The 25,938-nt window shown below is 43.1% G+C and overlaps 1 protein-coding gene and 1 pseudogene across 1 annotated transcript in view; one reads left to right on the forward strand and one right to left on the reverse strand.

Moving 5' to 3' along the window:
- The window catches only part of LOC143352657 (dipeptidase 1), a 156,664-nt gene extending 131,114 nt beyond the window's left edge, over window positions 1–25,550 (forward strand). Inside the window, exons 10-11 of the mRNA XM_076785335.1 lie at window positions 11,207–11,342; window positions 23,838–25,550. Coding sequence (XP_076641450.1) covers window positions 11,207–11,342; window positions 23,838–23,954 — 253 coding nt within the window. The 3' untranslated portion in view covers window positions 23,955–25,550. The remainder of the gene's footprint in view (window positions 1–11,206; window positions 11,343–23,837) is intronic.
- On the reverse strand, window positions 23,002–23,121 carry LOC143353030 (5S ribosomal RNA; annotated as a pseudogene).
- Window positions 25,551–25,938: the final 388 nt, after the last annotated feature.

Consider the following 25,938-nt stretch of genomic DNA (forward strand, 5'->3'; position numbering starts at 1 on the left):
TGCTGCAATGCCCATGTACAAAAAGCAACACGATTTTCAAAGTCGTTGCCATGAAACTTCTGATGTAAGGAAATATGGTATGAAATTTATGACGTTGCAATATTCGCGACACACTTGCTTTGTAAATGCCTACAGAACGTTCAATTTTTCGACAACTTGTAGTAGGGCCAATATTGACTGTAGCCAATACAAAAGTTTTAGCATCTTCTCCAGCAGCAGGCTTTGATCTTTCTCTGTTCAGTCACTTAATACTCCCCGTTTTACAAAACAATTCCACCACGCCATGTGCTTAGTTGTCTTGTGAAAATATTTGACTTGTGACACTTACAGTTCACTTAGATGCTTTTTGTTCTATACGAAGATTCACGGTCTACTTGCAAAACATTCTCGATTGTACATATTAATGGGAAACGAAGCGATCTTTCACAGGCAACGTAATATTTTTGATCTACGGCGGTGTTTAAAACCGAGCGGCGGTACAAAGTGCCCCCGGTTCTGCATAAATCGCGGCGGTTACATTATTTCGCGGCGGCTCGTTTAAACAAGCTAACAGATCGATTTTTTATTCCCGCTTTCCTCCAAGATTTATACTCGGGAATAAAAAAATCGAGGGAAAATAGGAGGAGGAAGGCGAAAGAAAAAGAGTTCCGACGCGAGTTTCCCTTAAAGCACCGCTCACTATTTTCGATCTACGTCCCCTGGTCCCGTACATTTTTATGGAAATTCCGTATTACGGTTTTTTTATGCCGCCCTCCGCGTTCGCGTCGCCCGCGTCGCTATAAATCACTGTCAAGTACCCGCATCGAGTACCTTGGCTATCCTGGACCCAGTGAGAGAGACCCGATTCCATCGATACGCGGTGAAAACGTAAGGAGAGAAGGGGGGAAGGCATCGAGCTCTCTCGGGCTTCGCTCGGGCCGGAAATGCGAGTTCCATGTAGAACCAAGAAGCTTCCCGTCGACGGCCGATCGGCGAACTACGCGCAACAAACTTTCGGATGCAATTAAAATTCATCCGACGGCGAGCTCCGGTAACGAGGATGTCGTGCTTGCGGTCAACCTCCGAGCAATCGTTAGTCTAATGGCGTAATTAGCTGTACCTATCTGCGCAACCCCTCCGCCGCGGTTTCCATGCTAAAACCGGCCAGACCATTGGAAGCATCAAAGATATCCCGGCCCCGAGCCGTTTCTGACGCGTTTGGGCAAATACTTCGTTAGGCGATTAATCGCTGTTCGTTGCAGAGACTCTTTTTTCCGGGTGATTTTGACTGATAGCGCAATTAAGTTACTGGAACGGTAAAATCGACGGCTGAAGAAGATCTATTAAGTTATCGATTGTTGGATCAAGGCGCGTAAAAATTGCAAAATTATTTAATTGCGGATATTTATGCAGTTTGCAATTTTTGTAGACGAATTATAAGATACTGGAAACAAATGAAATCTTATTTTCAGTTGTAGTGGCCTTTGTAGATCTGAAATATATAAAAATCGTACTAAATTCTGTCAAGTTTTATATTCCAGAATTTTTTGAAAATTTTTCGAAGCCATGAAAAGATCCGCAGTCTAGTAATGATGCTCTGGGGTCTCTCATAGTAAATGAGTCCTAGTGTGATGCAGTGATTTCTCTATATATATATCGCCAAGGCCTGGATGTTAAACGTCGCAGAATTATCCCCACTACACCGTGAGGGGTCATGGAGCTCGAGAGGCCTCGGACGAAGAGAAGTGTAAACATGACACGGCTCTGTTATGTCTCCTGGACGATACACGACGCTGGCAAGACCCATGTTGTTGACATATATCGAAAATTCAATGTACTTCTTATTCCAAGGGAAAAGTGATGAATTGAAGACTGAAAGATTAGGGCCATGATGATTATTCTCTTGACGTTTTTGCATCTTGTAATTTCTAAAAAAGTTTCTCTCAATGTGTCACGGCAAAAGTTACTCTTTAAATCTAAAGAAACTGGCGCTCCGTTCTAATCGATGTAACAGTGCTCATACATTTTTAAGAACTGCTAGTACATCATAGTTATAAAGTAGCAAAAAGTACGAGACATTGTAGTCGCCGTATCTAACAATTAAAACCGTTATTCTTCAACCAAAGTTCTCCAACCCAAGTTATTTTTCAATGTTCACAATGTTACACAATGAGCTCGGTAAAATGTTGGACCCGTATTTTTTCCAAGCAATCACCGTTCATATTCAAGAGAGGAAAGCAACCCTTGAAGTTCGGGTGCAATTCTTAATGCAGTTTCTGAGATGAACAGCCGCGTCTATCTCAGGAAATATAAATCGCAGAGAAAAAGTTACAATGTACAACTCCGTTTGTGTTTCAGTACCGCATTTTTAATAGCTCTCTAATGCAGACAGATTTTTAAAGAATTAGTCTGCTTTAAAAATGCATTAACACAAAGTGAAGATTTCGGGGGCTATTTTTAATAAACACGTCATAATTACTGCTTAAAAATCACATAGCAAATATGTTTCAGAAAGGTACCTAATAGGTAAACATTAAAAAAATTCACCAAACATTGCTTACACCAAGAACACTTGAGTCGAAGTTAGACATAGAACAAAGACGAACAACATCAAGATAAATCAGATTTTATATTTATCTGAAATAAATATGTTACTTTCCGAAGAAATATTGGATTGTTCGGAAAGTAATTTCGTTTTTTTTTCTTTAATGAAAATGAAAAACGATTTTCTTATAGCGTATAAATATTTTATTTAATTATATATTCTCCATTTTGGTGCAATACCAAAGTACCCAATTACCCAATTACCCAATTTTGTCTTTATCAGCTTCAACTGGCCTTCCAGAACATGGTGCATCTTCAACATCAAAATTGCCGGAACGAAATTTTGCAAACCAGTTTTGTCACTGGCGTTCTATCAGTACATCTTCTCCATGCACATCGAATAATATTTTTCTTGCCTGAAAAGCATTTTTACAAACAAACATACTTTTTCACAAACAAGCCTTGTTATATCAGCTGTCAAAATGTATAATGACAATGCGGTTTCAATGCGAAGTTGGCTGCGAAAAAATACAATTACGCCCCCTGTTGGGAAAAAACGAAATTACTCTTTCGGAACCACCCAATACCTATCAACGTGCTGACTGTCACGAAAATTAAAAAGAAGATACTTTGACTAGATGCAAAAATGCTTCCCCCAGAACCTGCATAATGGAGCCTGGACCCAGAGCCTCCGGCAGCTGTTCCAAATAGGAAAACTGCAACCTACATTCGATTCCCCGAAGATCGAGCGACGAGAGCGTCGAAAGAGGCCGTCGAAGATATCGATACAAGCCTCGAAGCTCCCCAAAGTATCTCCAAGTTTCCATTTCCCGTCTAGACAGCATCAATGGAGAATAAACGCGGCAGAACCGCTTCGAAGCGCCGCGCCTCGCCAGACCGATAATTACCATCAATTATCCCGTCCGATGATCCCGCGGTCGATGTAATCAGCCCCAACGCCGGGGTACAGGTTCTGCGGGGAAAGAGAAAGCCCGTGAAAAGCTTAGGATCCGTTCGAGGTCGTTTCCCTTCTTCGGGTGCCCCGGGTTGCGTTTCCTCCGCGTATCGATCCTCCCGGGCGTTTCTTGGTGGTTTTTCCGCCCGCCGCCTTTCATCCCCGCCTATAAATCACTGTCAACGGTGCTGGACGAGATGTGTCTTCGCGTGGGAATCGGATTTTCAGTTTCGACGTGAGTCGCGCTCGTTCGATGCTCCGGGAACGGAGAAAGACGATGATGCGGTTCCGCTGTCCAGATCGAATGGAGTCCTCTCTATTCCCCGTTCCCCTATGGGGAATTTCGCTGTGTTCTCGCCGCGGACTTATCCGTGTTCCCGCAGATCCCACGGGTTCGATGACAATCCTCGGCACGGGCGTGAAAGCGACGGGAAATTCCGCGAATTGGAACAACGCGGCGACCGCGCCGCGGCTCTCGGGAACACAGCGCCCCGACAACTTGGTCCGAGTCAGGTTCGAACGCCGCCAATAAATCTGCTCGGCCCAATTTTCCGCCGGCGATATTTTATCACGCGCGATATCCCGCGAACCTGCTCGCCGCGGTCGTTTTGCCGGTCGCCCGCGGCTCGCGTAATTGATATCCCCTCCAGCGCGGATCTGCCCGCCGATCGGCGGAAGAAGGCGCGACGAAAGCAACGATAACGGGCCCTTGTTGATACAGAAATAGCGACCCTTCGCCCCTTTTTGTTACCTTGATTTTTCCACCTTTTCTGTGCCAAATCAAGACACGATGCGATGCAAATTTTCAAGTTCAACTGACAATTAATTTCTGGGATATCAGAGATTCATTGTACGTTGTCGCATCGACCTGAAACATACGGCATTTTAGTCATTTTTTTCAGTTTTTAGGTATAGTTATAGATATGTTGCAGGGTGTTCCACTAACTCTGTTACAAAGCGATATCTCCGCTATTTTATATGCTACGGGAAACAGCGAAAGAACGCATTGTTTGGTTCGAGGGAACACATATAGCGGGAATAATTTGTTACTAACGGTAATTTCTTTTTTTGTGTGAAACTACACATTTTTATTACTATGGCGTGATAGCTGAGATCAAGACGAAACCAATTACCTACAATCCACGACCTTCGCGTGATCTTGAATACCAAAAATTCACAAATTTTTAGCCACGCAATGATCCGTGTTTTTCGTTAATAACTCCTTGACAAAGGCACGGCGAACATTTTCACAAAGAAAAAGAGTTTCTTCAAATCACCTCAGGAATTGCACCTTTCAAGTAAACACAGTGAATTCTCGATTTATGTCAACAACACGGGTCTTGCCAGCATAGTATATCGTCCAGGAGACATACCCGAGCCGTGTTTATACTCCTCGGCGTCCGAAGCCTCTCGAGCTTCGGCGACCCTCACTATACCCCGCGATAGTGTAAATAATTCCGCGACGTTTATCATCCAGGCCTTTGCGACATATACAGTGTGAGGCACTTAAAACCGGCCACCTGAATAACTTGGTTGCTATTGGTGATAGGAAAAAACGCATCAGACCAAAATTATTTGGTATCGAGGGGCTGATTGTCCGATGTTACTAGTTTTTTGATTGGTGGAGGCGTCAAGGAGATATGAAGGTCATCTCTGTTTTTTTTATATGGAACCACATATTTTTGAACTCCTACGATTGTAGCCCTTCTCGAGACAATCTCAACAATATAGTCATTCAAGGTCATTCAAGGTCATAAACGTTAACAAGGAGGAAGAATAAGAATTCACTGTGAATGCTGCGTAATGGAATATTTTCTTTATTATTCAAGCATTCGAACCGAGTCAATTCAAAATGTAAACAAAGTGGTTTAATCCAAAATAATCTGCTACAACCGATGCAAAAAACGGTGACCAGCCACAGGAAGACAGTGTCTGAAGGTTCGCCCACTGATGATTGCATTATGCATTAAAGTGTGCGACGATCAATCGCAGCACAGTCTCCTTTTAAGCATTCCCGCATGTCTTTTTATTCAGGTGGCCGGTTTTAAGTGCCTCACCCTGTACAGAGAAATCATGCTGTACATTTTTCGGACACCCAGTACATTTCAGAATATTTCGAGACAAACAAAGAAATTATAGAACCAGCGTGAGCAATGAAATATTTACAACTGTGTGCGACCCACTTTCAAAGTCGAGCTGCACAGCTAGGGAGGGGGGGGGGTAGAGGTAAATTGAACTATCCACAAAAATAGGGGGCCGTTCACTGTATCCTCGGCTGCGGGTTGTGCGACCGGTCGAACGCGCGCGTCATTTAAAGCGAGCCCGACCGATCGGCCGCGCCGTGTCGGATCGCAGGTGTTAAACAAGCAAACAAATGGCTCGGTGTTAAAATCGACGGGCGCCAGACGCTCGGGAATCGCGATACGGCCGAGTGCGTTGGGCTGACGTGACGCAGCCCGATATTCACGGCGAATTAGAGGAATGACGGCCGAGTTGAGCGTTAAAAGGGATCAGTCTGAATTTCGACGTTCTCATTACGCGCGTCATAACGAGCGTCAGAGACGCGGGACCGTCGACAACGAGCGTTGCAGAACCGTTGAAAGCTACCTGCTGACAATGTCGGGCCAACAAGAGCGGTTAGAGACTTATTCATGGCGCGTCATATCGCGGCTGAAGCTGGCAGTTATGCAGCTGTATACTGCGAGCAGAGATCGACCGTCGACGGTCACGAGCGTTGTTTCAATCTCGGGAATTTCCAAATCGAGTGTGTCCGTCATTAACGCGACGACTGCGAGTCACATCGCGTCGTCGCGTGCACGCTTTCTACGTCTCCGTCTCTCGAGCTCGAGCACCGGTCATTGTGTGCAGTTTCCTGCTGTCGATAGTGCACTCGGTGACTAATGCTTCCGCCCCGAATATGTATCTCGTTATCGGCTTCATCTATTCAGCTCTAACTCCAAACTTTCATTTCTCGATACACTATTTTTGGGGACCTGACATTTCCGCTTGGAAGTTCTATAGTTAACGATGAAAATTATGACCGTGACGGTCCCGGGAATATCTGGTACAACTAATCCTTGAATAATAGGGTATTTGTGTTTCGCGAAAATTCGCATAACACGGTCAAAAATTACGCCGAGCCCCCAGTAACACGGTACACAGTGCGGACAAATGGCCAAATATTTGACACTTCTCTAAATTTGGTTATTAATGTATATATACAGGGTGTTCAAAAAAAACCATTCAATATTTATATGGTATATAGAACATACTGTGCTGAGTAAATAAGCCACATGGGTCGAAAAGTCAAACGTTCCTGAGATATAAATTTCACAATAAAGTTAAAATTTGACAATAAAATTAATAAATTAAAAAAAAATTAACAATATTTATGCATAAAAATGATTGTTATTTCCTCCTAATATGCAGTTTTGCCAAAGGAATGTCCGCAGTGTGCGGTGCTTCAATTTCCCGATTTTTAACAACTAGGACTGCTGTACCCTAAACGAGGCTGATGTATATTTCTTTATAGCAATAACAGGATTGAATTTATTTCATAGGATTTTTCTGGCGGCATGTACTTGAATAAAGATGTATACTAATAAATTTCCCAAGAAAATCATTCTGTAACTTCACGAATTTTAAAAGAAAAAATCTGAAATACGCTATTTTGAAGGGCTCGGTAGTTCTAGTGTTAAATATCCCTTTTTAACTGTTCTAAGATTTATTTTATTGTTCGCGTGTGACGATAATTTTGTAAAGATTGCCTATATAGTATACCTATGCATCCTAATTTTAAATGATCATTCGGTATCAGTGATCTCATCCCCCAAAAATATAATCTATTGAATTCGCGTTGATTCTCTCGCTTCAGAAGCAAATGCTGTTCCCGAATTTTCCGAATCGAATAACGAGAATGATTTTTTGATTGCGAGCTTTACTGGCATTCTGTTGTATCAGAACGAGATCGAGAACGTGCACGCGTTACTGCGGTATTTTATTTCATGACAACCAACGCGGGGAACATTTCATAGACTTTATTCGTTCTCGCGAGAATATAAAATATTATATGGACCATAATCGAGTGTATAACTGAACGACACGGTTCATATCTGCCGTGTTAACACGTTGACAACTAGATGGGTTGACAGCACTCTGTATAAAACTGCATCTTCGACCATTAAGATAACAGGTAACTATTGAGAAAATTTATCTATTCTATGCAAGTTTAGAAACCAAATATATTTTCCATAAAAAAAATATCGACGCTCTTGACCGCTCTTTGTTCGTCTATCCCTTTTTCTTCGGTTTTCACCGAGTCTAATCAAATATTTTATCTATGCAAACCGGGAACGAGGTAAACGTATTTAATCCTCTTGAAGCTCTTTGATTGAAAATTTACCTATTCCACCATTTTGAAATGTTCCAACATTTTATAAAATGCTCAAATTCTTTCCGAATTTATTTTTCAAATAAAATAATACATAAATTACGAATAAAATTCTCCGTTTTCGCAGAAAAATCTTCGACTACTCTCCGATCGCGTTACAATTCTGCATGCACGGTATATTTGAAAAGCTCCCAAACTGATTGTTTTGCAGGCATACTAGTACAGTGAATCCGCGCCACATGTCAGCAGCCCGAGTCACTATTCTTTGATGCAGTACCGAACGTGGAAAAGGACAGCGAAACTCGAGAACTTCTTTATTTTTGATTATTTTTTTATGGGACTTTCCAAGTAACCAAGTAATTAAAACAGTTAACAAAAACGTCCCGAGGCTTTCCAGGTGTGAAAGATGCACACCGAGTGTCTAGCTAGTGGAGGGACGTGTCTGTAAAACTGAACGATAAAAATTTCTGAATCGACAGAATCCAATTTTTTGCTGGAACTTTTCGAACACGCCGTGATCCACGAAATTACGAGCGTAGCGCGATTTATAAAGCGAAAATGGGTGAAAAATCTCTCGAGACTCCTTTGTGCGAACATTTCTGAGGACCGTTCGAGGGTTAACCGTGCTCGTCAGCGTGTCTCGTGTCGTAGAATTCGCGGAACGGAACACGGTGCGGTGCAGCGCACCGAAAGATCAAATCAATCGACCCGCCGGATTCGAGAGACCGGAACAAGGCGGTCTTAATTGCGTCGCAATAATCGCGAATAAGAATCGTCGGTATCGTTAATTCTCATTATCCCGGCGACATTAAAACGTCGAGGGCTCGACCTCGTGGCACATTTACCCGTTCGGATCGCGCGCGCACGCGGTTCCGTTAAAAGACGAAGTCGCATTCTGACGTCTAGAATAGAACTCGCGCTACTCGCCCGGTAGCTCGCTATATAGTAATTAAATTAATGAGGGATAAACCGCCCCAGGAGACTCATAATTTATCCGCGACTGCTCCAGCCGACAAGCTCGTCATTGTACGCGGACTTTGCCCCCACCCCCGTTTGTCTCGAATAGAAAAATGGAGGCGTCCGTGCCCGCCTTTCTAGCGATCCGTTCATGCTCGCGCGAACTATAAATCTCCTTATTGTAGGAGTCGTTGTATTAATCTTCCGTGTGTCCAAGGAGGCGAGAGAATATTTAAAATGTGTGTAGCTGGTGCGTTTAGGGTGGACAGAAATACAGGAAGAGAAATGACCATCAGGGTATCGATGTTACTATTGCCTATTAGCATCACTGTGTGGGAGAAAATTTAAAAATATTCAGTATAACATTTGTATAGAGGAAAGCAGCCGAGTTTAGACCGGCGTTGAACCTAATTTATAATGATTAGCACCAGTAGTGATACTGTAAGTTGATGGAATTTGCAGAATCTCTATAATTGATCTACAAAATATATTTTTTGAATTTTTAGTATGGCCCCAGATAAAAAAGTTGTACAATACAACTTTCAGTGTTTTCCCTGTAATTCCGATCGCTGAAATTTTCTCAAATTTTCTTTTTCATGCAGTGAATCAAAATTGTTCTTTTAAAAAAAATGCAAGTCCTATGACCTAATATTAAGGGCCAAGGGTAGTCACGTGACTTTTGCCGAGAGCTTTCGGTAACTGCTGCATAATTGCCATTCACAGACTTCAGACACAGACTTAACTCTGTGACTAAAGTCACATTTTTTGCTCTGTATTATCGATACTATGAATTCTGACGCCAGAAACATGCTTCAAGTTTTTGGCTTTATTTCGCAGAGAATCAAAACAAAATATAGCTCAATTTATAGCTGAAGATATTTTCTAGCTACCCTCGATTTTATCCAGAAAACTCATCCAATGGCATAAAAATGCTTGGATTCCGTGGCACGCACATTATCAAATTTTTGACCTACTTCTAAAACTTATGTTACAAAATATTTGTATAATCTTGTCAGCTCATAACCAGATCGCGCTGCATTGAACCTTCCTCTTTCGAGTGAGCCCTTTCCCAGCGAAAAATAGTCTCATATAAGGACGAAAAAGTTGAGGCACGTGAAACCATTTTTCGCCTTATTTTGTCGGTAACCTGGTCACTCTACCTTATCGCGAATCTACGGAGTCTTGGCTCTTGAGAAAGTAATAGTCCTTTTAAAAGAGCCGGAATATAACTGTGATTCACTGTACAGTAATCGAATCAAAAGAGATGTCTGGAGAGGTACCGTTGTCCTCGGAAGAAGATCAAAACGTAATTTAATTTCCCTGAACGTTCTGCCGAGCCGTCTTTTAAAAGATCGCTGTGGAACGGTAATTGAAACGCTGTCGGCGGGCGGGCGAGATCGGTCTGAATATCGAAAACATGGGAAAGCGATGACGTCATAAAAAGTAAACGAGAAATCGGAAGCTCCGGGTATCGGTGATCTCGAATGAAAGCGACGCGTTCAATAAGCGAGGAGGTAGAAATGCTAGAACGCTGGGAAGAATAATAGAAAATAAAGAACGAGCTAGGGAACACGAGCCGAAAAGTTATCAGTGCCGGTGGGACGGTACGGGGAGGAGCACTGATTGCGAACAGTTTCTTGCGTAACAGCGGCGAGGATTGTTCTTGCGCAAGTGAGTTTGCAAGAAAATGGAACGTTAAAAAGCGCCGCGCCGGACACCGGCACGCGTAATTTCGAGCCGCGTCGCGTCGCGTCGCTAGCGGGGTTCGTTGAAGGAACTCGGCCAAAGAATACACGGAATGTCATTAAACTCTTTCGCGAATGGATTTTTGTACTTGTCAACGTTCCACCCTCAATTTCCTCGCGCGTCCCGGACCGAAGCTCTCGGAAAAAGGTTGCAACGAGCGAGTACACACACGCGCGCGCGCGCGCGTGCATGTACGTGTGCAGCAACGTCGAGTAACGAAGGTACGCAAAGAAGATTATTCGTCCGCGACCGACGTATAATAGATTAAATTTTCCGCGAAGAATTACGCGCCGACGAAATTGCACGGGCGCGGGATTCGCGGGTGGCCCCGTCGAAAACTTTCGCGCAGCTTTTTTTAATTTAATCCCGACCGTCGCGTCGGCTCATTAAAAACTCATTCCACCGGGCGGAAATATTTATGTAAATAATGGCGATCCGGTTCCACGGCCGCGACCGACTTTATCGAACCGCTGTTAGTCCGATGGGCTATGAACTCGCTTAACAGCCCTGCGAAGGGCGAAAAAAGGGCCTCTCTCGCCGGTAACAAGAACGTACGATTAGTCTGGTGGCTGGTCCACGCCCAGATGGCCGACGAACATTTTCATAAAAAACGCTTTACGATCCACGTGTTTCAGGACACCGTCGGGCTTGGAGGACGTCAGCAAGTACCCGGAGCTCTTCGCGGAGCTGCTGGCGAGAGGATGGTCGGAGAAGGACATCCAGAAGCTGGCGGGCCTCAACCTGATTCGAGTCTTCAAGGCGGTCGAAAAGGTAAATTCGTGTGCTATAAACCTCAACAAGGTCGGTCACGCGTCGGGACATTCACGGTTTGGCTGAGCGATCGAAGTTGTAATGTCCCTTCTACATGCTCTACAACGTCTCTGAGATGTTTTGTTTACATTTGGCATGGCCGCTCCACCACGTCTCCGACACGTCTTGTTGATGTTTGGCCCGGTCAGCACATCACGTATCTGATACGACTTGTTTATGTTTGGCCCGGTAGACTTACCATGTCTCTGACATGTCATTGTAAGCTAAGAGGTTAAGAAAAAGATCCACGAAAGTTCTCTAGCATGGCTCTGATACAGTCCACAAAGTTAATTAACTAAGGAGACACTAGAAACGAAAAAGCGATGAAAGAGGTGTGAATGAAGTTTTACAATGAAGTTTTTAATTTAACAGACCTGAACTATAATAGTCCTAAGTGTCTTAGCACACTTGGGAACCTTACACGCAGCACTATAATCCAGAATTTTAATCGACTAAGGTGTCATCCAGAAACTAGCGAGTCTAATTCCCGTTGAAGTCTTTAAAACGATGAAAGGGGTACCAATGTTTGTAAATGAGGTTGCTACTCTAACAGAGCCGGTACATCGAATTAATTAAAGTTGGTTTAGGGTACCTCGGCATGTTGTAGCGTGCTCACAAAATGTAACTGAGTAACGAGATAAGCTCGAGGTCCTTAATTTAATATAAATCTTCAAGCTGGTAGAAAAGGTAGACGTTTTCGGATTAAGCTCCTGTTTCAAACCACGGATCAAGTCCGCGCTGTATAAAATTATCCTTCCTTGCTTTAACATTTCGAACAATTTGAATCGAATCGCATCAGGTAGAACTAGCACGATACAGTGCAAAATGAAGTCGATGCACCTCGGATTCAAGACGGTAAACAAGAGCAGACGAGGTTCGAACCGAGCTGAATGCGCAATCGGCTTGATTTTACTGGCCGCGATACCCGAGACGATGAAAAGCGACAGATTCGCGAAAAAATCATCCGGACGACGTAGTTCCCGGCGCGAAATAACCGATGGCTTGGAACCAGGTTAGCCGAGTCGACCAATATCGGATTTAATAAAGCACACAAATCATGCATCCGCCGGTGCATCGTCCAGCGAGACGACTGCGGAGCGTACGATTTTTGTTCTCTTGGATCCCTGCCAATCCCAGAACCAGCTGGCCCGGTTCTCCTCCACCGGACCACCATCCCACTGCCATGATTTCTACCTATACGAATCGACTGTGTGCAGCCCGTGTACGCTGCGCGTACTGCGAGCAATCGCGTATCTCGTTGCTGTCTCTTCTAACGCCGAGTCTGTCACGTGCTAGCGTCCATTTTTATGAAACTTCGTTTCAGTCGCTGGACTCTTCTCGAGCAATCGGAAGCGTCGAATGCAGCAGCATCATTCAATTAAAATCTTGTACTATCGAGTCAGAATATTTTCAGCACGATCTATTAAATATGTATGTCATTTCCTTCTTTTAGCATAGTAGCCATTGGAGAAAATACAGTGATTTCTCTATATATGTCGCCAAGACATGTATGATAAATGTCGCAGAATTATCCCCACTACCGGACGGGGTTTGCCCCGTAAGGGGTCAAGAAACTCGAGAGGCCTCGGACGCCGAGGAGTGTAAACATAACACCGCTTGAGTATGACCCCTGGATGCGTCCTGGCTGCCATGACTCTTGTTGTTGACATATATTGAGAATTTGCTGTATAGGTGTGCAATGTCAATTTTCCTTTACTTCATAGGAAATTCGGAACGACAAAAAAAATAATCACTGTAAAATATTGGCTTGGCAATTAGGTTCGCGACCTTCACATTTTCTTGAACAATTTATTGAAATTATACAATTAACAATTTTTAATGGAATTATACCCCATCTGATTTAATAATTTTTTGCCATATTTCGAGCAATTTTTTAATCCTTCGGTGGAAGAGGAAGAAGGCACAAAACAGAAGGTCGCGAATTTAGTTTCCAACCTGATACATCATAAGGTTCGCGCTAAACGCACATGTGTTATTTTCTAGGAATTGCAAGATTTAATGAATTCAGATGTTCCAAAATTTGTATCACCTCGTAGCTTCATTAGTCGTAAAATGTGAAATTTGAAACCGGTTATTCGACCAGCGACGGCACGTTTAGCGTTAAATTAAACTTCGTCAAAGCTATCTCAACTGTCCATTCAATTAAAGCACAATCCACAATCTCTTTGGGTATTGATTTTCGCGCGATAATACGATCATCGAACAGAAAATGTAACAACTCGGGGAACTGCGGGTTCTCCGGTTACACGTATACTCCGGTATCGTGCCGTTAAAATGCATTTCACGGGCAGAAAAGCTACCCGAAAATAGTCCGGATAATTGAACTACAGCCCGTGCCGCGTCGTCCTAAAAATATTCGAGCTCGCATCCCGTTTTTCCCCGTGTGCTTGGTCAGCTGCAGGCGCAGGCCTCCTGGATCTGACAAGCACCCGAATAAGAGACGAATAGTAATTTGTATCGCGTCGTGACGTTGCATTTAAACCCACGGTTTTTACCAGCGGAACATTAATTTTAAACTTGCCCGGCATTGCACGTCCGTCGCTTCAGCGCGTCTTTTTGTCGGCCGCGGGCGCGCGAGCGAGCGGGCGGGCGCGCGCGGGCGCCTTTGCCCCTGCACCACTCCATCGTAAAATATCCATTTGGCAGCGAATGAAATCAAAAGCACGGGGCCACGCGTTGCGAGAGGAAAAGCCCGCCCGGACTCTCCGGTTCAACAGAATATTCCTCGCGTTACGCGGGACGCTCGTAACGCGAGAAATTACGCGCGTAAACAGCGAACGTCACCTCCGACGATCCTCGCGGCGTAACTGCCAGGAAATTACCGGCGATAATTTAATCACGACCCCGAGGTGCGAACGACAGTCGCAAAACCGAGTTTATTGGCGCGTGATTGTAACGAGGCCGACGTAACGGGAAAGGGGTTGCGTTGTAATTGGGGTTACACCGCCACCGACGCGACGCCCACCCGCTCCGAAGAAATTCGAACCGACTCATCATCGACGGAGGGCCCACTGTTTCAAGCGACAATGGCTGAACCATCCTATCGATCCAATTAACAGTCGCGTCGTTTGCCTCTGAATAGTAGGTACTGACTTCGGGCTTGTTCGAACCCGAGCTCGAACACAGACACCGAGTGAGAAAAAGGAACTACACGCGCGTAGATGTAAAAGTAATTCGACTGAAATTCCATTTAAAATTTGATGGAGTGCAGGGGAATGTATGAATTAGAAGACCCTTTTGTGTTTCTCTAAAAATACCCTTGACTCGTTGTACGCCCTCCTATTTACAAGGATCCTTGAACATTTTTACCATTTGCATTCTTAATGATAGCCGTTGGAACTGTTTCTTTCTCTCATCTCCCTTTTCATCCCTAACACCGTGGCCCTTCTGCATTCTTAAAAGTCTCTCTCTTGTCTTGTTATTTTCAACATTTTACATTTCCCATTCAAATAACCTAAGGGAATATGGTGGCCCTCTTGTATTCTGAGAGGCCCTTGGAATAACTTTTTCCTATACCGATGACCTTTAGAATGGTAACCCTTTACATTCCTGAGACTTTGTATATTCCTATGATTCTTTAGGAACCCTTTACTTTTTGTATTTTTAAGTACACAATCTAAGATAATTCCAAGGGTTTTTCTATTCTGAAAGGACTAGGAATGGTTTTTGCATTTTCATGATCCTTAGGGATTGGGTCGGCCCTTTGGATCCCTGAACCCTCTCTGGAAGAGATACTGGAGTATTTCCTCAATGACCCTTCGTATTATCAGAGAAATCCTTGCAATGTGTTTTGGTTTATTCCATTGAACTTATAAATATTCCCAATAACCTTAGAAGTACTACACACCACCCCAGGGTGGTCCTTAGTGACTTCTTCGTATTCCCACGGGTCTCCTAAAAGTTCTTTATCATTGTTTACATTTCTGAGGCCCGTGAATGAATTTATTTGTAATCCTTCACAATCCTATAATCTTTGAAACAATCCTTTAGATGTCTAAGAATTCACTTGATCAGCTACAGTACAATCGAGAATGAATGTAATGCGAAAAACCACCAGCGGTAACCCATCCCGTCTCGTGCCGCGAAGCTCGTTGCTTAACTTGGTACATCTAATGGTTGTCTACATATCCACGTACCCAAACTCCGCTACGACTACAATAGACTAACTTTCGGTATACCTGAAACAACTTTTGTTTTTGCTCTTTGTTCCTGTTCCCTCGCAGTTCTTTCCACAAATCTTCCCACCGATTCACCCTAAACTTTTCTGGGTTCTTAGGAACTATTTATTAGTATTTCAGTTTCGCTCATTTAAAATTCCCGGTTCATTTACCCGCAGGTATTCTTTCATTATTTGTTCATATCCAACACTGATTCTACTCTTCTAATATTTTTTATTCTTTCACGAGTTAAAAACAATCTCCGAGTGCAACGAATTAAACGATAAGTTCATCAGAGTTTCACAGTTTCACGTTTTATTTCAGGGAAATAATCCCTGACCACCGGGTAGAGTAATTGGGATCTGAAACAGTGAAATAAAGTAAATTACAAAGAAAACGGTAATCGCGTTCTCCTGAGAGGAATTCTGTTGAGCCGGGTCTGCTCAAGAACGGCCGTTAGAAATTCTACAGTGTCCTGGTAAATTCGTGTCGGACAGCAGAGAAGCAATTGGACAGTTTCCTGTGAAGAGAATGTTTCTCTTACGAGGGCGGGTTAGCGGCGTCCACGGATCCACGGGACTGCGTCAATTTCCAGCTCAAAGGGCCGGCAAGAGCACACCTTACCTGCAGCACACCTGGCCGTTTCTCTCCGTTTTGCGGGGCCGTGTACGGGGCGGGAACCTTTGAACGATTTTAATTCCCGGCCTCGTTAGAATCCTCGGGCGTCGACTGCTCGTTACCAGCGGCGAGAAACGTCGTAATTGTTAAAACAATAGAGCCGCCTACCGCGGGAACCAGGCGGAACGATGACGGAACTACCCCTTCGCCGTTCTGGAATTGGATTTCGACTTCGTTCCGACGAAGCAACAACGCAATTCGAGGACTCTTTCGGATTATACCGTCTCCCGAAGACGGTCTCGCCGCGCGGAACCAACGGAGACGCTATCAGACATTGAATATTTATAGAACCTTCGCCCGGGGAAAATTCACTGGAAAATTGAAACTGTTTAATCGTATTCGAGCGACGCTGTGCTCGTTCCCGTCGAAGTACTGGGTGTCCACAAATATCCTCCGCGATTACGAATCGGTATAAGTTTGCAATGGCTCGTGGAATTACTGATTCGTCGTCGCGGCGCGCCTCGTCGCGAAATGGCGGTGCGACAACTTTCGACAAAATGTAGTGGTAAATTAATTCGATGCATTTTTTAAAATCTACTTTGTCTTCGAAAATTTCGAGACGGTCATTTTTCGAAACTTTTACAACGTTGCAGCTATTTCTTTTTTATCTAACAGGACTTTATGTAACGCTTTTAATTATACCGAAAATATCTATGCGAATTAAAAGCGTGGATGGAGTGTGTGCCAGATAAAAGTGCTAGCAGCATTTCCATACGGTTGAAATGTGTAGCAAGTTTTAATGAACAGTCTTTATTTACGCCGATAGCCTTGGAAGGGTTAAAGAAGACAATCCACGGTTGCTCTTTAAAACTTCGCTCTTTGAAACTCTTTAACTCTACAAATTAGAGCATAACTCCTTCGGTAGGTGATAAATCTTGAATTATCCTGGGAATGGAATTATTCGAGTTGTTTTATCCAATTGGTACTTGAACAAAGCACAGATACTTCGGGTTTTCCTTTCTAATGGATTCTAACTAATTGTACGATCACAGATAGTGACTCGTTTGTAGTTAAGAATACTTATGAACATCCTGTACTTTTTTTAAATCCGAAACTAACGAATTCTAACACAGAAAGTAAAATAGCGGATGATTAAACCACTGAACAATAGCTGAAGCTACCGAAGGATCGATCTCAGGATGATCATAGGATTCAGTGAAGTTTCTGCGGACCTGCAGCAACGTCAGCCCGAATTTCGATGCCGATACACGCCGGCGCTCTGATAAATGTGCAAAGCTCCTGGGGATCGCTGCGCAGGAAGCTTCCAGTAATCTGAATACCGTAGAATGCTATTATTCCGATTTCTGTGGAATTAGTAACCTAAAACGCACTGATAAAGTGCAATACGCGCCGATAAAGGATTCGCCTACAGAACGATTTTAGAACCATTAATGGGAAACAGTTTCGATGCAAATTTTACAACTAGACCTCGCCTATTTATGCACTCCAGTGCGCAATTCGGACGGCGAAGTTTTTTAAGCATTTTGAAGCTGCATTTTATTAAAACAGAATTTTATTTAAATAAAATTAATTGTGTTTCGCTTACGGCGTCACATTTTAAAGAAATAAGTCTCACAACATCAACAGGAAGAGATCAATCATTTTACAGAATGTAAAAACAATCAATGGCTGGATTTTCACCCTGGGGGACGCATGAACAATGACAATTATTAACGGTTTGAGTGTACATCATTTCGTAGGTTGTAAAGAATTAGTTGAAATGTATATCTAATGATCTAATGACGGCTGTAATTATATTTTTTTGTGTTCATCTTCCAAAAATATGGGAAGAAATTCACAGAAATGAATGGAGTCGTTGGATTTCTGTTTAATAATGGATAATAATAAGTTTATTTTTTGTGCCTCTTGAAAAGGGAGTTTACAATCGTTTCCCCTAACGTCAAACATCCCCATTGGTTTTCTATTTGTCACTCTACGTACATTGATTTCCCTATATATGTCGTCAAGGCCTGGATGATAAATGTTGCGAAATTATCCCCACTATACGATACACGATGCTTGACGACCCGTGTTGTTGACATATATCGAGAATTCACTGATATGTGAAAATAATGCGATGCAGTCAGATACAGTAAAAATGCAGTAAACATGCGATGCAGAAATGATGCGGTAAAAATGAATACGACTGTCGCTCGACTTCTAGCAAAGGAAGTTTAAACGTTGCAAGAAAGTCTGTCCCTGTTCTGTAGTTTATGAAATACTGAAAATCAGAGATATTACATGTACTTTGAAGAAATGTCGCTAAAGAACATCATCTCCGCGACAAATTACAATCTTTCTGTCCGCAACGAAGTCGCCGCAACGATCTCCGCCAACCGTGTCTCGTCAAAGTGATCTCGAACGAACTTTTCTCGGGCTGAATATCTCTTCGAGAGCAAAGAAAGCGAAGTAATTTGCCGTTTAAAGAAATTCATCGTTCGAAGAGCGGTCGCGGTACGGCTACAATAAAGCGCGGTTTACACGAGGAAAATGAAAATGATCTAGTTTGGCGGGGAAACGGTGCGTTTTACGGCGGGCGCGGACGCGGTGCGGCGACTATAGTAATTTACAGGCGAGGCCGTAGTTCGTCACGGGGAAATATGCGCTGTCTTCAGAAACAGATAAAAGGCAGCGACGCGTTAAAAAAGAATATACGGTGCTCCCGTGCGCTATCTCGCGACTCCGAGCGGCCGAGATGACCGATGACGCGTACCGCCGCGAAATAAAGGGCCTCGTTATGGCTCTAAGGGAAGCGTGAGGGGGGGATAAAAAAAAACGAGAACGATGCCGCGTTTGATTAAAACAGTAGAGAATTTATGGACAATATCTTCGGCGGGACGCGGTCCGGCCGGCCGTCGTTGCCCCGAGGAATCATCTCGGCGTCCATTAACATTTTAATTTCCCCGACGATTCCTCCGGAGCGTTCCGAGCGCGCTGGTAAATGTTACCAGGCCGACGACGACGACGACGAGAGGGGAGCAGAGAAAAAGAAGGAATTCAATTTAAAGATAAAACGCCCGGCCGGAAGGCGCACGCATTACGGCACGGAGACGTTCGTAATGTTGCCGGGCGATGCTTTATCGCGAAGTTTCGCGAAACGCGAGCCCGGCAATAAAGCGGGATTTGATTACGGTCCGGAATTGTCGCATCAAACACGCGACTTGTCCGCCACAATCCGGTTTCTTTGTTCGCGGTTAATTCGTTCGGAGATCCTTACAGCCCACATCTTTTTATTTTCGCTCGACCTCTTCACGCGAACGATACACTTGAATCGGAATTGGGAGATTTGCAGTCCGAATGCAACCCCGCAGCTTTCGAGACACCGTGTTGATATTTTTCCGGATAGCTCCGGCTGTAAAGGCTCGGCAGAAATGACCGTAGCCGCGGTCTTTCTGAGCGATGCTACCTCATGATGGGTTCCCTTAATCCCTTTAGAAGAGGAATGCTCTAGGGAACATTTTCTTGCGGACGATAGCGCCGAGCCAAGTTCATGTGGTTCGTTCAATGATGTGGGGCATGTTTGGAAACGTTCCGAGAGGTCTTGTTGCTCCTTTGTTCGGTTTCTTAGGGTGTCTTTGACCGATGTCTTTGATCGCAAGATTGTCCTTTCATGGATTGCAGTTTCGCGTTACGTTCTTCTGCTCATCGTTTCTGAACGATATAGTTTCGTGCCGAAAGGAACACAACTTTTCACGAATTCCTTTCGCTTTATTTTTTAATTTCCTTGGGATGTCCCTAATGGATGTCTTTGATCACAAGACTGTTCTCTTTCATGGATTACATTTTCGTGGCAAATTCTTATGTTTATCGTTCTTGAACGAGATATTTTTATCGAATTAAAGCATAAAAAGGAGTACAACGTTTTAGGAATTCTTCGTGCTTTATTTTTTAATTGTCTTGGGATGTTTTTGATGAATGTCTTTGATCACGAGACTGTCCTCTAATAAATTACATTTTCGTGGCAAATTCTTATATTTATCGTTCTTGAACGAGATATTTTTATCGAATTGAAGCGTAGGAAGGAGTACAACGTTTCAGGAATTCTTTTCCCTTTATTTTTTAATTTTCTTGGGATGTCTTCGATGGATGTCTTTGATCACAAGACTGTTCTCTCTCATGGATTACATTTTTCTGACAAATTCTTATGTTTATCGTTTTTGAACGAGATATTTTTATCGAATTGAAGCGTAGAAAGGAGTACAACGTTTCAGGAATTCTTTTCCCTTTATTTTTAAATTTTCTTGGGATGTCTTCGATGGATGTCCTTGATCACGAGACTGTCCTCTCATAAATTACATTTTCGTGGCACATTCTTATATTTATCGTTCTTGAACGAGATATTTCTATCGAATTGAAGCGTAGAAAGGAGTACAACGTTTCAGGAATTCTTTTCCCTTTATTTTTTAATTTTCTTGGGATGTCTTCGATGGATGTCTTTGATCACAAGACTGTTCTCTCTCATGGATTACATTTTTCTGACAAATTCTTATGTTTATCGTTTTTGAACGAGATATTTTTATCGAATTGAAGCGTACGAAGGAGTACAACGTTTCAGGAATTCTTTTCCCTTTATTTTTAAATTTTCTTGGGATGTCTTCGATGGATGTCCTTGATCGCGAGACTGTCCTCTCATGGATTACATTTTCCTGGCAAACTCTTATATTACTCGTTTTTGAACGATAAACGACTCCTGTTTGCTGGAAGAACGCTGGCTAGCAAATCTCCGAACACCCTGAGCTTTAGTCCTAATTGCTTCGCAGAAACGAGGTTCTACCGTAGCTCAGCGATCAAAAAGCGATCAGGCTAGCGCGAACAGTAGATCCGGCTGACAAATGCGTCGAATCGCGACGCGGAACACAATGTATCCGGTCGACCGGTGTCGACGATGGAGCAGAGAAAAAGCGGCGCGCATAAAGTCCGGGTAGTGGGACCATCGAGGAGGAAAGTAAGAAGAAGTGGCGATGTGTCGAATAAAAAGCAATAACCATCAACCTCCGTCTTCCGGAACCATTGGCTCCCTTATCCGGGGGGGGGGGCTCAATGCTGGCAGAATTATGTGTTTCGCGCGAAAGGAGCGCTTCAGGCTCCGAGGTGGATGAGACGCGTATGCACGGGCTGTTCAACGATTAAAAAGCAAAAACACGAGACAGGATAGAAAAAAGGCGGGCTCAGGCCGGAGAAAAAAGAAAGCGTTGTGAACATCGGTTACGCGTTCGCCGAGCGTCGAAAGCTTCGGGCCGACCGTAATGGCCGTGGAAGGTTAATGGGCTTACCGAAAATTGATGGTGGCTGCGCAGGGTCGCATGAAATACGCGCACCGCGAACTTTTTCCCTTGCCGGATGGCTTTCGCCATACAATCCCCTCTTCACTCTCCTTGTCTCGCTCTCTCTCTCTCACTCAGTCTCCGTCTGTCTCTCCTTCTCTCTCTTTCTCTCTCTTTTTCTCTGCTCTACATTCCTTTTTTTCCCGCCGGCCGACGATGGCCGAGCGTGATTTTTCCTGAGAATATTCGCGACGCCATGTGCACCGTACGAGTTTCGGGCCGACCTCGCTCCACAAGCTTTCAGGAACCCGAACCTCCGTGAAAATTGATTGGCTTTTTTCTGGCCCGGCCATCGGTATCGGGAAAATTTCCGTTTCGCTTAAAAAATCTCTAGTGCACACTCCCGAATGCACGGTACCCAATACACAACTGTCCTGGCTCTGCGTTCCTTACTGCTCGTGTTGTAGCACGCTATAGAACGATATACGGTTCTAGGATATTTCTACACTGGTTTATGAAATGCGGAACTGGAGAAGGGAAAAATTGGAAAATACGAGAGGTTGAAGTTTTAGTTATTGTCAGATACTTTGCCCTATTTTTTAAGTGGTCTTCGCTATTGGTACGTCTCAGATTGTTTACTGTATCGCCGGTATTCCTTTGTATTTATTCGTGAATGTATTGTAACTCACACTCTCAAACTAATCGCTGGACTGCAGTTCTTTGCGCAATATAAATATTTTCTGCATCGACTACACGAAACAGGAACTAAATAAAAATTTCTTTGCTTCTTCAATAATTTTCTGAACATAATATACTCCTAATTACTATTTAATCTTTCAGTTATTCTCAAATTGTCAGACTTATTTTTGCAGACATACTTTGTACTGGGCACAATCAGTTCCAGATTACAGTATGCGATAAGAAACAATTAATAATGACGTGATATTACAACAAAATACACTAGGAAAATGATTAAAATAATTGCTTGATTTTCTCGAAAAGTTTTCTATATTTGTTCGTCTCTGTACATCGAGCCGCGTGGCTCGTCATTGTATAATCCTTTATGTAATTCGTCGGTCAAATTCTACATGAAGCAACAGCACTAAGAGGATTAAAGTTACGTCACAACTTTCGTCAAACTAATGTTTGAATTTATTCAGCCAAGCTAAATCACGCTCATACGTTTAAATCCAATTGAAAATTATTTTTTCGAACTTTAAAATGACACCAACATTCTAAATTATAACACTTCAACCTCCTGATAGTTGCGCTGTTATATTACATACAACATGATTCATTTTCCCCACAGAAAATTCATTGACCTGTCAGATTTTCGTTCTCGTAAAAATTCACCCATTTCTCTGTTAGACACTGTACAAATTTTGATTCTTTATGTTTGTAAAATTGTAAGACATAATTGACTGAATTAATGTGTAAAATGAGGAAGTGTGTTAACACTAAAGGATGCTCCATTATAGTGGATAGAAATTAAAAAAAAAGAGCCAACAGCACGTGGTGTTCCCAGGCGGTCACCCATCCAAGTACTGACCACGCTCAACGCTGTTTAACTTCGATGATCGGACGAGAATCGGTTCATTGCAACATGAAATGGCCGTTGGCGGATTCTACTATGTTCAGATGTGAAAGAAATTGTGCCTACTCCAAATTTTCAATAACAATAAAAAATCGAGACAACAATAAAACGATCGGAAGTAACCAAAACAAAATCCCCGCCATCGATATCGCTTACTCGTAACCAAAATAAAAGTTCCGTAATCGATATTGGTTATTCGCAACCAGAACGAACCTTCTGCCATCGGTAATAGTTACTGGTGACCAAAAAATAATTCTCGTCAGCGATAATCGTCGTTCGCAACCAAAAAAGAATTTCATCGTCGATAACAGTTACTAACGATCAACAGAATTTTTCTCGAAAAGTAATATCATCAAATTTGATGGAAGATATTCATTTCAATAAAAATCTCTCTTGACCAAATTTCCAAAATAATTATCTCTGGCCTCTGGTCAAATAAAAACAGAAGAATTTAAAAATGTATTATTTTCAACATATTCTACATACTAAAAAAGAAAATAACTATCTGCTTCACTCCAGTCTGTTGCAATGCAGATTTTTATTTTGCACAAAAATCCGCAGGGGATGAGATAAAACATCCCTTCAGAAAAATCGCTGGAGTTTAGACTGATGAAGACCGCAATTATTTTTGCACCAACCTAATCAAATTATTCGGAGAATTTCACCGCGAAAATGAGAATGTGTTGCGCCGAATATGTGCTGCGCTTCGTTTCACAAATTAAGGAAATCTTTTAATCCGCAGGTTCGTGACGAGATGGCAGCGGAAGGGATCGAGCCCCTCGAGGAAGAAATTCCATACGGTGACATAAGAGGTCGAGATTACTGTCGCTACAACGTGAAGCGACTGATGGCACCGTAGGAGGGTGGCGTCTTTCGACCGGAAGAAAGAGGGCGGGAACGAAGAAATAGGTGGATCGCGAGAATCGAAAGATCGTTGTCTGAGAGAGCGAGGGGTGGGGGGGACTGTTCTTCGGAATGGTCTCGATCCGCGCTGCGGCCTCGCGTCAGCGAATGTCTCCTTTCTCTGCGATCTTTTCTCCGCGTTGTAAGTAGATAGGCAAACTCGATCTTCGTCGATGATTTCGGAGACGCGGACAATGTCTGCCGGGGACAACGAAGCGACGGGAAAAAGGGAAGAACCCTTTCGAGAAGGGGGAAAGGAGCCGAGGACGAAGGGTCCCGCGTCCTCGAAGAGCAACGCGCGAGAACGTGTTTGAGCTGCACTCAACGACTTCCTCGTCGATGCTGGAACCAAAACTGTTCTAGTCAATAATAATTAATACTATTATACGAAAACAATGTACACATTACGACCGATCTCGCGAGCGAGTGAGACTGTTCCGCGTGCGAGTGTGAGTGCGAGAAGCAACGATGCTTGTACATATGGTACCTGAAGTCGATGAACATATTGATCCTCCGGTGTCGCGCGGACCGGCCGGCGAACGATTCGGAATTTTCGGGTGTCGATTCTGTTGCTTTTTCCGGGTGTCGTTTGTTCGATGGGTTGCGAGAGAGCGAGAGAGAGAGAGAGAGTGTGTGTGTGTGCGTGAGTGAGTGAGAATCGTCGAGTATCTGTCTTTTAGAGAATCAAAGACGTGGCCGGTTTGTTTGCTCGGCTAGAGGAGGGAGACTAGATATGGGGTTAGACTTTGAAGGAGCTGAGGAAAATAAAAACGAAGAAGAAGATCGTTGGCGAGACGTCAACGCGTACTGCCTGTACTTTCCTACGATTTTGCACGATCGAAGTTGACCACGCGCGTCGCTGTATATCATGTTCACGATTCGATGACTATCGACACGCGTCTCGTTAATGGTAAACCACCACTTTAAGACTCGTATATTGTATTAAACGCACCAGAATAATATCCTTTCTTAACGATGTTTTTACACTCGAGAACTTTTAATATAGCCGAGAAAATTTTAAGGACTGCATCGAGAATAAAAAAGGAATAAAATACGCAAAAAAAAAAGAGAAGGAGAAGAGACATATTGAATATGATGACGAATCATCAACTTCCCTCGTGCCATCGATACCATACATCGGTCGTTGATTATATTTTGCTCGAGCGACTCACCTAAATTTTCCGTTCCGATTCTGCAGACAAAAGAAAAATGTATGAGACTTGTTTCGTATCGATCGATCAATTTACGACCATTCGTGTGCAAGTAGTCGTGATCAACGAAGCGGCCAGCCTCGTGAGTATATGCTAACATTTCAAACGTTACTGATACCCGAAATAAACGCGACGACCGAGCGAAAATGCGGTCGTTGTTCAACTAACATTGTTCGTCTGGTCTTTCATTTTTATTACCCCTCCCATGCGACGCAATTTATGTACGATACTGAAACTTTCAGTCGCGGTTTATTGCAGAATTATTCATACAAATATCAAGCGAGAAATATTTTCGTTCTTTTCTGAAATCTCCAAGAAATCTCGACTCGGAATTTTATGAAAGACCGACCTAGATTGTATTTTAATCGATTTTACGTTTTATCAATTTTCTTTATCAACAGAGAATATAAAAAGTTATAAGGAATAAATAACTGTACCATTTCCTTAACAACGTAAAGGTAGGTTCATATTAAAAATAATTTGACGCCATTTCCTACTTTGAAAAATTTAATATAGGATATGGTAAAAGATATTTCTGTTTGTTTTTCATTTCACTCGGCGTTTATAAATATCTACAAACTTGCAAGGATTAAATGAATACGTTATCTTCCTAACAAAGTAAATGTTTATAATTCAATGGTGGAAACTGACGTTTTATGAACTTTACATGTATGAAGAAAAATTCCTGTCGTTATTCCATCACAGAAGAAAATATACAAATTCCGGATT

The sequence above is a fragment of the Halictus rubicundus genome, chromosome 3 (genome assembly GCF_050948215.1).
Source record: "Halictus rubicundus isolate RS-2024b chromosome 3, iyHalRubi1_principal, whole genome shotgun sequence".
Lineage (NCBI taxonomy): Eukaryota > Metazoa > Arthropoda > Insecta > Hymenoptera > Halictidae > Halictus > Halictus rubicundus.